The sequence below is a fragment of the Phaseolus vulgaris genome, chromosome 5 (assembly GCF_000499845.2).
Source record: "Phaseolus vulgaris cultivar G19833 chromosome 5, P. vulgaris v2.0, whole genome shotgun sequence".
Classification (NCBI taxonomy): domain Eukaryota; kingdom Viridiplantae; phylum Streptophyta; class Magnoliopsida; order Fabales; family Fabaceae; genus Phaseolus; species Phaseolus vulgaris.
The window spans coordinates 27,049,872-27,063,476 of NC_023755.2; the positions used below are offsets into that span (position 1 = coordinate 27,049,872).

General features: G+C 37.6%; 1 protein-coding gene across 1 annotated transcript; it reads left to right on the forward strand.

Annotated features, from left to right (window-relative positions):
- Nucleotides 1-260: 260 nt before the first annotated feature.
- On the forward strand, nucleotides 261-928 carry LOC137834468 (uncharacterized). Its single transcript, XM_068642510.1, has one exon. It carries the CDS (start codon nucleotides 357-359, stop codon nucleotides 630-632), a length of 276 nt encoding a protein of 91 aa, XP_068498611.1. The 5' UTR covers nucleotides 261-356; the 3' UTR covers nucleotides 633-928.
- The last annotated feature ends 12,677 nt before the right edge of the window (nucleotides 929-13,605 follow it).

Sequence of the window (13,605 nt, forward strand, 5' to 3'; positions counted from 1 at the left end):
TATTACACAGTTTGTCATATTATACGCAAGAGTAAATGATATGTGCACAAGTTAGTAAGTTACTCCAAATTATTTCACATTATAACTGTTAAAAAAGTAAATAACATTGAAACTCACTAATAAATAAAGGTAAAACAAATGGTTGGTGTGAGGAATCATAAGGTGAATCCACTGCAGTACAAATTTTGGTATCCAAATATTGACTCACCAAGTTTCCAAGTTGTGCAAAACACTTGGAGCGCACCTGGTTTTGTGTTTTCACCTGTGGTTTCACTCCTAAGTAGACATATTTAAGGATCATTCTCTTACCATAGGAGGTTCAACCAAATAAACCAAACCAATTTCAGATTCTGACCATGAGTGCATCAACAAAAGCATGGGTGGTTGCTTCAAGCATTGGAGCAGTGGAAGCCTTGAAAGACCAACTAGGGGTTTGCAGATGGAACTGTGCTCTGAGGTTATTGCAGCAACATGCCAAGAACAACATCAGATCTTATAGTCAAGCTACCAAATCCTCTTCTGCTGCATCTTCTGCTTCACTTTCCCACCAGAAGATCAACCGAACCAAAGAAGAGTCCATGAACAAAGTCATGGAATTCAATTGCTGGGGTCCCACCACTACCAGATTCTAGATCTGCATTATTCAATCCCATTATGCAGCCTTCTATTTTTTGTTCCAATCTTCTTCCTTTGCAAAAACTACTGACCTATTCCCACTCCTTTCACCAACTCAACTTTTCTATCTAATTCATCCAATTATAGCTACTATAAATCCATACAAAGAAAAAATTAGGTGTATTTTCTACGACCCTATGGCGGGCGGGAAGATTCTGGATTCGTTTCAAATTCTGTAACTTTTTCTGTACTTTACCCAGAAATATTTCCCAATAGATTGTCATGGACATCAAGTAGTTCTTCTCATGATCTATCTAACTGAAGTTGATAAAAAAAAATCATCCTATTCTATTAATTTGTTGCTTATATCAAAATAAAACTACAATATTATATAAATTAAAATCAAATACAATTACATCTGATTTAAAGATACATATTATATATATATATATATATATATATATATATATAAAAGATTGAATAATAAGACATGTCAAAATTTTATAATAGAAACTCAAATAATAATTTTAGATATTTAAATGAAAATTTATAAAATATTTTTTAATTAAAAATTATGAAAACGATTCTATATTAAGAAAAATAAAAACTTATTTAAATTACTCTTTTATTTATGATATTTTTCCTGTAATATATAATTTAAAAAAGAAAAACAAAATGAAATCAGTTGTATATTATAAAAAACTAAAAAAGTATTTTAACGATTCTTTTATTTATGATATGTTCTGTCTTTAGATTATAAAGTGAAATGTTGAGTAAATTGCTATTTTCTTTTTTTAAAATATACACTATATAATATATCGACTCTTCAAAAAATACAAAACAAAATAGTTAAATCTTCTTAGTTGTGTAATGTGTTATTGAATCAGTTATTCTTTCTTGCAGATTTTATTGTACCCTCTTGTCGTTTTTCATAATATTGTGAGCCGATTATTTGATTTTTTTATTTAAAATACAGAGTTTACAGACGTGTACAATAAAAATGTTTTTTATTAAAAAATATTATCAACACATTTTATTTTAAAATTAACGAAGAAATTAAACAATTAAACCCTAAACCCAAGATTATTAGTATTATTACATACTTTTAATAAAAGTGAAGTTAAGATCCAATTGAAAATAATTCATAAATGTAAGAAATTTAATTACAAACTTTGAAAATGTAAAAGACTATTTAAAATATTCTAAATAACTTAGGCTTTGGATTGGGGAGGGGATTTGTAGGGAAATGAGGGAGTGAGTTTATGAGGATTAGAGAGGATGTTTGAGGATATGTGAGTGTACTGGATCTGAACTCGTAGTGCTCAGAGCTCACCGATCAGACTTCGGCATTTCCCTCAAACAGGTCAGCTCGGCACATGGGTTTCATTGGCTTTGTGACTGGGTCCCAGGTATACGTATATATTAACTCTCATACATGCATATAGGGTAATCCTTTATGAATTGCTAAGGTAAAGACATTAAATAGGCCTAGGGGTGTACTTATCACGTCCAGGTCTATGGCAAGTGTGATGGGTCACACGTTTGAAATCAGGTACTTGTGTAATAGTCTGCATTCATGCCTTCTATATAATTCCTCGCGTATAAAGCTTGGTTGGCCAACGAAGGGTGTCGAGAGATCTAGGGGTACCTTTAGCGCATTTAGACCCCGCGTAGGAAAAACATTATGTGTAAGCCCAAGCCCAAGTGCATTAGGGTTTATGGAACGTTATACATGCATGGTACGGGGGGTCGCAGTTAGTTGTTTGATGCATGATATAATCTTAAAGATAGCAGCATGCATTCGTAATTACTTGCGATCTACCCCTTAGAGGTAAAAGATAAAAGATAATGTCCTAGTTATATTCCAGTTGAGATTTTATTCTTTATGGAGCCATTGCATATGTTATACGTAAAAGCAGACAAATATACTTGAAAACAACTTGGACTCCAAGAGTGGTTGCTTTCGTTGGTGCCCAGGTGGTTATTATGTTAGGGTTTGTTGCACCCCAAGGAGATAGAATTCTACACGGTTGTGCTGTTAAGATTACGCACCCTATAACATAATTATTATTATTCAATATACTCTCACTGGAGATAGGAGGCTCGAGAGGAAAGGTGGTTGCCAGTGATAACCAAGCGATATTCTATAAAAGGGGCTTAAGGTCCTAGGTGAAGGTACACAATTCTGAATACACTTTTGAATACTAAAACTAGTTGTTTCTTATTCTTTGTTAAGCCCTTACTGACTTGAGCGTTGGAGTGCAAACGGTAGTAAGGGCGCCCTTTGTCTCTACAGGTTAAGCTTCCAACAATCAAGAGAAGTGCAAATTCCAGAGTAGACAGGAGAAGCCTAAACCAGTCGTCGAAGTCAACCGACAACCAAGTCAACCGGCAAGAACATTTGGCGCTCACCGTGGGACCCGACAAAACTAGGTCCCATCCACATTGGTATGCAAGGCAATTGGAAGACATGAGGAATACTCGACAAATCGATTCCGCAGGATCTGAAGAAGTCGATGCCCCCACAACCAGCAGCTTATGGAGATCATCACAGCTCCCCAAGAGACAGTGGCTGCAACCAGGGCTGAGCAGGTTCAAAACCAAGACCAGTTCAGGACTGAGTTGGATGCGTCACGGGCAGCTAATAAGGAACTGCGCAGGACTTGGCAACGCGTCGCTGGCGATCAGTACCCACCTGTTCAGAATAGGGCCCACACAATGCCCTTCTCACAAGAGATCTTGGACGCAGTCGTACCAAAAAACATGACGACGCATAAGATCACCTTCACTGGTGCCGAAGATCCGAGCGTCCACCTTGCAGCCTTTGAGGCCCAGACGATGATTCTAGGAGGCACATAAGTCGCACATTGCAAACTATTCGTAGGCACACTCTTAGGCACAACACCGAAGTGGTTTATTGGCCTACCCAACGACCTCATAACCACTTTTGACTAGTTCTCCACGTTGTTTAGGGACACAGTTCATGGTAAATCAAGCACCACCCCCTATTCTTTTTGACCTATTTGGGGTGATTCAAAACCAGAGGGAATCTGTGAAGGATTTCCTAAATCGATATGGAGTTACTGGTCATCCCGGCTATTGCGGAAAAGCTGGAGTCCTCATCGAAGACCAATAAGGTTTTGGGACCGAGAAAGACTACTTGGTGTGAGTTCCATAAGGCTTATGGACACAGCGTGGAGAACTGTTTAGCTTTGCGCTATTAGTTCTCAAGATTGCTGAAAGAAGGTTTCATGCACGACTATGTGCAGGGAGACCAAGAGGGAACAACAGAAGAAGCATCGACGGGAGAACAAAGGCATGAGGTGCCCATCCATGGTGAAATCCATACTATATCTGGAGGATTCTCTGGAGGAGGTTGTACCGCATCCCAACGAAAGAGCACTAGTACAAAATATGAAAACAACGACCCTTTATTTAGTGCGGCTTTGCGCTTAAACGCATTTGTAAAAAACGCGGTGACATTTTTGTAATTAAATTGATTTACAAATGCGGTTCTAGGGTAAGACCGCATTTGTAAATCAATTCAGAATGATTTACAAATGCGGTCATAGTAAAAACCGCATTTGTAAATAATTTTAATTGATTTACAAATGCGGTCATAGTAAAAACCGCATTTGTAAATAATTTTAATTGATTTACAAATGCGGTCTTACCCTAGAACCGCATTTGTAAATCAATTTTACCCTAAAAATTGAAGCGCGCCACTAGTTTTCACTTTCACTTTCGTCTTCTCCACTCTTCGTTTCAACGTTCTCAGTTTCAGTTCTCTCTGCATTGTAAGTTTCAGTTCTCTCCGCTCTTCGTTTCACTCATTTGTTTTCGTTTTCGTTTTTGCATCATTCATTATTCACTTCCTTGGCATTGTCATTTTCGTTTCCTAACTCGTTTGTGGCATATAGGTTACTGTTCTATTGGTTTTCGCTGGTTTTTTCTGCTCCGCCACCGTCACAGCTTCCGCCACCGCCACAACTTCTGCCACCGCCTTCGCCTTCGTCTTGTGCCTCTGCCACTTCGATCACCATCAACCTAAAGGTTGGTGTTGTATTTAATATTTATTTAATATTTTGAATTTATATTTAATATTTTAAATTTATATTTAATATTTTGAATTTTTATTTAATATTTTGAATTTTTATTTTTCTGTATTATAATATATATTTAATTAATAACTAATACAACTTGGAATTTATAACTAATAACTAATAATTTATATATTTGTGTGTATTTTGAATTTTTGCATTATATAATTTCTATTTTCTTAAATTTATATTATATATTTAGTTAGTTGTTAATTACATTTTAATAAAAGTTTTATGTTATGTTAGTTATTGTTACTTTTAGAATAGAAATATCGTGTTTGGATTGAGTCCGGGGGTGTTCGACCCTCGGCAAATGTGTGAGATTGAATAGAATACTAATTATTAGAAAATCCTAACTATATTCCAGAATATATAATGGATCGAAGTTGGATTAATGTTGTTCGTATAAGTGATGAGTACGAAAGGGGAGTAGAGGAATATACAATTTGCGCAGCGTAACGCGATTATTAGTGGTCATGATGGAGCAAAGATCAGGTGTCCGTGCGTTAACTGTTTGAATGGAAGAATATTGGATGTGAATATCATGAGGGAACACCTGCTATGTGATGGGTTTCTTCGATCTTATACAACTTGGACATGGCATGGTGAATTATTAAATTTACCACGTGTTTCCGTAACTGAAGAATATGTGGGTTCTACCATGGATGAAGCAGTACACGATGATGGAGATGATGATCGATTGGAGGACATGATTCGTGATGTGGGAGCTGAGTGTTTTGCAAAAGCGCATGGATATGAAAGTATGTCAAAAGATGCAGAGACTCCTTTGTATCCTGGATCAACTAACTTCACACGGTTGTCGGCGGTGTTAAGATTGATGAATTTGAAGGCAATAAACGGATGGACTGATAAAAGCTTCACGGAATTGCTCCAGCTGTTGAAGGATATGCTTCCAGAGGGAAATAGTCTACCTAATCGTAATTACGAGGCCAAAAAGATTCTTTGTCCAATGCATATGGAGTACAAAAAGATACATGCATGTCCTAATGATTGTATATTATACCGGAAAGATTTTGAATTGTTGAAAAGTTGTCCGAGGTGTGGGTTATCACGTTATAAGTTGAAACAAAAAGATGATGATTCTATTGATGAGATGGAAAAGCATGGACCCCGAATGAAGGTTATGTGGTATCTTCCCATCATTCCAAGGATGAAGCGTTTGTTTGCAAACCCAGACGATGCTAAGAATCTTAGATGGCATGCAGATGAGAGGAAATGCGATGGCATGTACCGACATCCAGCTGATTCTATTCAATGGAAGAAATTTGATGATGACTTTCCAGAATTTGGTAAAGAATCTAGAAATATCCGACTTGGTTTAGCTACAGAAGGAATGAATCCGTTTGGTAATATGAGTACAAATCACAGTTCATGGCCTGTATTACTAGTTATTTACAACTTACCTCCTGGATTGTGCATGAAGCGAAAATACATGATGTTGTCTATGATGATATCCGGTCCGAAACAACCAGGGAATGATATTGATGTTTATCTAAGTCCCCTAATTGAAGATTTGAAGTTAATGTGGGACCAGGGTGTCGAAGTATTTGACGGATTTGCTAATGAAACTTTCAAGCTTCATGCCATGTTATTTTGCACCATCAATGACTTTCCGGCATATGGTAACTTATCAGGTTATAGTGTTAAGGGTCACAAAGCGTGTCCAATATGCGAAGAAGACACTGCTTCTCAACAATTGAAACATGGAAGGAAAACAGTATATCTTCGGCATCGGAGGTTTCTTAGAAGTCATCATCCTTACCGGAGGTTGAAAAAAGCCTTTAATGGACACCAAGAGGGTAGTGGTCCACCAACTCCATTAACCGGTGTTGAGGTTTACGAAAAGGTAAATAACATAGACCACACCTTCGGAAAGTCCAAAAAAAAGTCATCTGTGACAAATATTTGGAAGAAGAAATCAATCTTCTTTGATCTTCCGTACTGGTCAAGGTTAGAAGTCAGACATTGTATAGATGTAATGCATGTTGAGAAGAATGTGTGTGATAGCTTAATTGGTACACTTCTTAACATTAACGGGAAGACGAAGGATGGTCTAAATGCTCGTTTAGATTTGATTGAGATGAACATACGCGGCGAGTTGGCACCCATAGAAATGGGTAAGCGTACATATTTGCCCCCAGCCTGTTACACAATGTCAAAAGATGAAAAAATTAGTTTTTGTCAATGTCTAAAGGGTGTGAAAGTGCCACAAGGACATTCCTCAAATGTGAAGAGCCTAGTGTCAATGCAAGATTTGAAGTTAATTGGGTTGAAGTCTCATGATTGTCACATCTTGATGCAACAGTTGTTGCTAGTAGCTATCCGTGGGATCTTACCAAAAAATGTTAGACATACCATAACCCGTTTGTGCTCATTCTTCTCTTCCATCTGTTGTAAAGTCATTGATCCCTCAAAACTAGATGAACTTCAAAATGAAATTGTTGTTATCTTGTGTGAATTGGAGATGTTTTTTCTTCCGTCTTTTTTTGACATCATGGTTCATCTAGTGGTGCATCTGGTAAGAGAGGTTAGATTGTGTGGACCAGTGTACTTAAGATGGATGTATCCTGTTGAGCGGTATATGAAAATTTTGAAAGGTTATGTGAAAAATCATTATCGTCCAGAGGCTTCAATGATTGAAAGGTACATAGCTGAAGAAAGTATTGAATTTTGTTCAGAGTACATGACAAAAGCAAATCCAATAGGTGTTCCAGCTAATTCATGGCACCACAGGCGTTCTACAACTAAATGTTTACATGGTGTGAATATTGTAAGCAAATCTCGATCAGAAGTCTTGCAAGCACATTTGTACATATTGAATAACACAGATGAAGTTGTACCTTACATAGAAGCTCATAAAGCCATTGTGAAGGCAAATAACCCAAGACAAGCAGAGAAATGGGTCTTGATGGAACATAATAGAACTTTCATGCCTTGGTTTAAAGATGAGGTGTTCAAGGATTCAATGGCATCAGAGACCTTGACTTGGTTGGCTCCTGGATTGAAGTTTGATGTCATCTCATGTACAGCGTATGAAGTGAATAATTGTATATTTTACACGAAGTCCATGGATGAAAAGAGTACAGTTCAAAATTCTGGTGTTACTCTTGAAGCCGAGTCAATGCAGTTTTCGACTTCGAAAGATACAAATCCAGTACTTGGATCAATGGCATACTATGGGTTTATAGAAGAGATATGGGAGATTGACTACACTAAGTTTTCCGTTCCAGTTTTCAAGTGTAAATGGGTTGACAATAAAAGTGGGGTTAAAATTGATGAATCAGGATTCACACTAGTGGACTTTTGAAAGATAGGGTATCGAGATGAGCCATTTATAATGGTTCAACAAGTATCTCAGGTTTTCTATGTGAAAGATCCTACGTCAGAACATTGGTATGTCGTTTTACACGGGAAAAAACAAGGGGAAGCCATAGATGATATTGAAAATGGCGAAACTTGTTCATTCACACCAATGATAACTAATAAAGATGACGATGTACTTGATGATGTACATGCAACCCGTAAAGACCACAGTGAAGGAATTTACATATAAACATTCAACCCACATGCAACATGTAAATAAACATTTAGAATTTTTTGTATTATTTTTATATGATTTTAATTCGATGCACATTAACTAATGTTTGTTACCTAATTTTTTTAACAGAGACATGGATGACGACCAGACTCCAGACAGACCTCGATCTGGACGAGGCAGTAGAGGACCTACTAGATTGAAGCGTCTTGCATTGAGACGTGCTGCTGGTGAGAAGACACATGTTGACATTGACGTCAACACTGGAGTTGCTTTTGGTCCTAAGGCAGATGAGTTTATGAGCTATCTTGGAGTTGTTTCTCGTGAGAGGCTCTCCATTTTGATTAATTCATGGGATGAGGTTTCAGAGGTTGATCGGAACATGCTATGGGAGGATGTTCTGGTAAGCTTTACATTATTATTGTTATCATATAATGCTTTTTAATATTGATTAATTAATTTTAATTTGATGATGTTATTTTCCAGGCAAACTTTGACATTCCTGATGTGGAACCGCTTCGATCAAAGATATTATCCAATATCGCACTTAAATTTCGTACCTTTAAGTCAAGACTGACTTCGAGATACATTTTTGGCGACCTTAAAGACGAAAATCCATGTTTAAAGTACCAACATATTGATGAAGAGACATGGCGTCTTTTTAGAGAAAGCCGTGAAAATGAGGCTTGGATGGTAAGTGAAGTAACTTTTTTGTTTATATAACATTAATAAGTTTATCTTATTTACTTCAGTTTGTTTATTTCAATTATGACAGGATCGTCGGAAGAAAGCTCAAGAGATAGCTTTGAAGAATCTTACCCCGCACGTTATGTCTCGTTCGGGGTATAGAAAACTTGAGCAAACACTGATGGTGGAAAAGGAGAAATCTCAACAGGGGACGTTGTCTGAGAATGTGGAAACAGGGGTCACTTCTCCTCCATCACCACCTTTTCGCCATGTAAAATGGAAGAGGGCCCGAATTAAAAAGTCGGGTGCACCAAGTTCTGAGCAATCCGGGGTTATAATCGAAAAAATTGTAAGTTATTTTTGTTATTTTCAATTTTTTTAAAGCATTAATTATATTAATGATTGAAAATATGATTTTTGTGTACTCTTGCAGGATTCCTTGGAATCCGATGGTAAATTTGTTGCTGAAGGTCGTCACGATATCCTGGTTGAAGCAATTGGACGACCTGAACACTCTGGTCGTGTTCGTGCCGCTGGACAAGGGGTCGGAATTAAACTTTATTTTGGAGTTTCAGAACGACAGCCATCCTCATCCTCCAAGAAGAGTAAGTTATGTGAAGAAATAATGGAGGAGATGAGAAAGGAGACTGATTTGATGTGGCTGGAGATGAAAAAGGAGAATGATCGAATGCGACAAGAGTTTCTATCGCAACAAGTTTGTGCTAAGCCGATTGAACCCCTTGTTAGTCCCACTCCCAAGAGCACAAAGGGGAGTTGTGCGGCTCCTTCAACATCAGGGGATGATATCAATGGGCAGACAGAGGATTGTGAGCTACTGGTAGTGGGCGGCAAACTTCCTCGGGTGGTGGCACTTGGAAAAGTCTATAAAAACGCCACCACCTTACATAATGTTCCTCTCTCCCCTGATGTGGCGAAGGTAACAGTTGAAAAAGTACGATTTCCTGATGCTCGTGTTCCACTACCTTCAGATGAGGTAACCACTGTGGCCGATGCATTTCAGACATTCGTTGCCTGGCCCAGAGAGCTCATTCGATCTATGCCCGAACCTCATGTAATAATTTCGTTTCATTATATTATTTTTTATTTATATTTATATATTACATATAATTTAATACAAATGTTGTTTATCTTGTAGAAACCTTTTCAGCCACCAAGTCCGAAAAAGAAGCGTGAGGTTCCAGTTGACGATCCTATGGCTTCCCGACGTCTCATTGCTAGTCAGATTGGCAATGATCCTTTTCCAGTTCTGTGGGATGATACATTTTTTCAAATAAACACTGAACTGCCACTGATGATTTACAACACAGATTTATCAGAATTTATATCTGGGAAACAGGAGCTCAATATAAGTATAATTCAATTTTTTATGATGTAAGTATCTTTACCTATTATTCAATTTACTTTATGTTAAATTATTATTGATTATGCTTTAACTAAAAACTTGTAGGTTTTTGCATAGAGTCTGTATCACTGAGGGGAAGGAAAATATGTATGGATTCTTAGATCCTGCATATACTAATCCCGTTGGACCAAACTCAACTGAGACTCAAGCATACATCACTAACATCCTGGAAAAAGAGGGAAAACAAATTTATTTATGCCCTTATATTAATGAGTAAGTTTAATTATATGTCATCAATTATTATTATTTCATGTTTTAAATATTTACTAACTCTTTTCATTGATCATATAGGCATCATTGACAGTTACTTGTCTTATCAATGGTTGATAAGACTGCTGTGTGGTTTTGTTCCCTACACAAGAAGATGCCCACAAAATTTAAGGATATCATTGATAAGTAAGTATAGTATAAACTTAACTTTGTATGTTACTAATTAACCATCTACTAACGAGGTTTTTTTGTATTAACCAGTTCATGGCGTGGATATAACATCCTAAAAGGTCGATCCAGTTCAAATAATTTGAATTACATAAGAGTAAAGGTTTGTAATTTTTTTCTTTCTCTATTATCATTGTTTATCAATATACTAATATATTACTTTTTATTGAATTATAGTGTAATAAACAACCAGGAAGCTATGAGTGTGGCTATTACATTATGCAATGGATGATTACCATTATAAGACTAGGTGTTAAAACTGGTTGGAAAGAGGTACTATATATGTTAAATCATTTTTATAATTCTTGAACATATATATATCTAAAAACTAATTTATGTCAACTTTGCAATGCAGTTATTCACAGAAGAAACACCAATGAATGAGGAAGGCATTTCATATGTTAAAGATTCTTGGTCCACATATTTCATTACTTTTTATAACTCTAGCATAGGTAAACAATAGTGGTTTTATTATATGTAATTTGATCACTTGTAAATGTACATTTTGATGATTTCAATTGATTACTATATTTCTGTATTTGTCTGGCTGAGTTTGATCATTATGCAGGTTATTAAAATATATGGTTTCTGCACAAAACAAAGTGAACTTTAAAAAAAAAGCACTATTTACAAATGCGGTCATTTACCAAGACCGCATTTGTAAATAGTGATTTATGAATGCGGTTTTTACCAAGACCGCATTCATAAATCCTAAACCCCAAACCCACTCCCTAATTCAGAATAATATACAAATGCGATTATTTTAGGTAATCGCATTTGTAAATGTGATTTATGAATGCGGTCATAGGATCGCATTTGTAAATGCCAGATTTACGAATGCGTGCTGATCAAATGCGGTTCTATGACCGCATTTGTAAATGTAAAATAGCCGCATTTGTTTTACATTTCTGCACTAGTGGAGGTACGTGAGGGAGGTAATGGCGGTGGATGCATAAGGATTAGAACAACCAACCAAACCTGATCTCTGTTTCACCTGAGCAGACTTGAGAGACATTGTCCCACACGACAATGATCCGTAGTAATATCACTAGTCACCGCTGGAAGAAGGGTACATTGGGTTCTTGTGGATCAGGGAAGCTCGACCGACGTGCTATTTTGGTCGACATTCAATAAGTTGCAACTGTCACCAAACTAGTTGAGGCCTTACAATGGTTGCTTGTATGGGTTTCAGGGGACCAAGTAGAGGTGAGGGGGCACGTAGAGCGGAGGACGACCTTCTCAGACGGCGTCTCATCTCAGATCATTAATATCAGGTAGTTAGTCGTGAACGCTCCTTCAGCTTATAACATCCTCCTGGGTAGACCTGCCATAAATAAGTTAGGAGCGGTGGCTTCGTCGAGGCACATGAAGATGAAGTTTCCCTCTCAAGAACGGGGTGTAATTGTTATTAAGTCCGACCAAAAGGTGGCAAGAAAATGCTACGAAAATAACCTAAAAATAAAGCGAGGAGTGTGCATGGTCACCGCTCGACCAACAAAAGAGGGAGACACCTCGCGCGTGCAAATCGCTACTGATAAGCAACCTAAGTCGGCGGACGAGGTTCAGGAAAGGGAGATCGGAGGTAAGAAATTCAAGCTTGGCAAGTCCCTGAGCCAAGAATTGCAAGAGAAGATCGTCGAGGTGATAACACAACATTTAGATGCTTTTACATGGTACGCATCAGATATGTCGGGCATTAATCTAGAATTTTTGTGTCATCGATTCACGATGGACCCAAAGGTTAGACCAGTCATTCAGAAGAGGAGAAAATTCAACGAAGCGAGGCGTCTCTTACAGATGGTACCATCAGTGTTATTGGTAGGCGTCTCGTCATTAAGCAAGAGACGCTAAAGTTATTAGACGACTGACCATATAAGGGAAATCCAATACCTCGAGTGGTTAGCAAACGTGGTTTTGGTAAAAAAAGCTAGTGGAAAGTGGAGAATGTGCGTGGACTTTACAGATCTCAACAAAGCTTGCCCTAAAGATTCGTATCCACTGCCCAACATCGACATCTTGGTAGATAGTGCATCCGGTGCTGACTTCTTAGCTTTCTAGGTGCGTTCTCGAGGTACAACTAGATTTGTATGCACCCTCGAGATGAAAGTAATACCGCTTTCTTGACAAAGCATGCCAACTATTGCTATAAGGTGATGTCGTTTCCCTCATACAGGTCAGCTCGGCACATGGGTTTCATTGGCTTTGTGACTAGGTCCCAGGTATACGTATATATTGACTCTCATACATGCATATAAGGTAATCCTTTATGAATTGCTAAGGTAAAGACATTAAATAGGCCTATGGGTGTACTTAACACGTCCAAGTCTATGGCAGGTGTGATGGGTCACGCGTTTGGAATCAGGTACTTGTGCAATAACTCGCATTCATGCATTCGATATAATTCCTCGCGTATAAGGCTTGGTTGGCCAACGAAGGGTATCGAGGGATCTAGGGATGTATTTAGCGCATTTAGACCCCGCATAGGAAAAAGCATCATGTGTAAGCCCAAGCCCAGGTGCGTTAGGGTTTATGGAACGTTATGCATGCATGGTACGAGGGGTCGCAATTAGTTGTTTGATGCATGATATAATCTTAAAAATAGGATTATCCATTCGTAATTACTTGCGGTCTACACCTTAAAGGTAAAAGATAAAAGATAATGTTCCAATTATATTCTAGTTGAGATTTTATTTTTCCTGGAGCCATTGCATATGTTATACGTAAAAGCAGACAAATATACTTGAAAACAACTTGGACCCCAAGAGTGGTTGCCTTCGTTGGTGCCC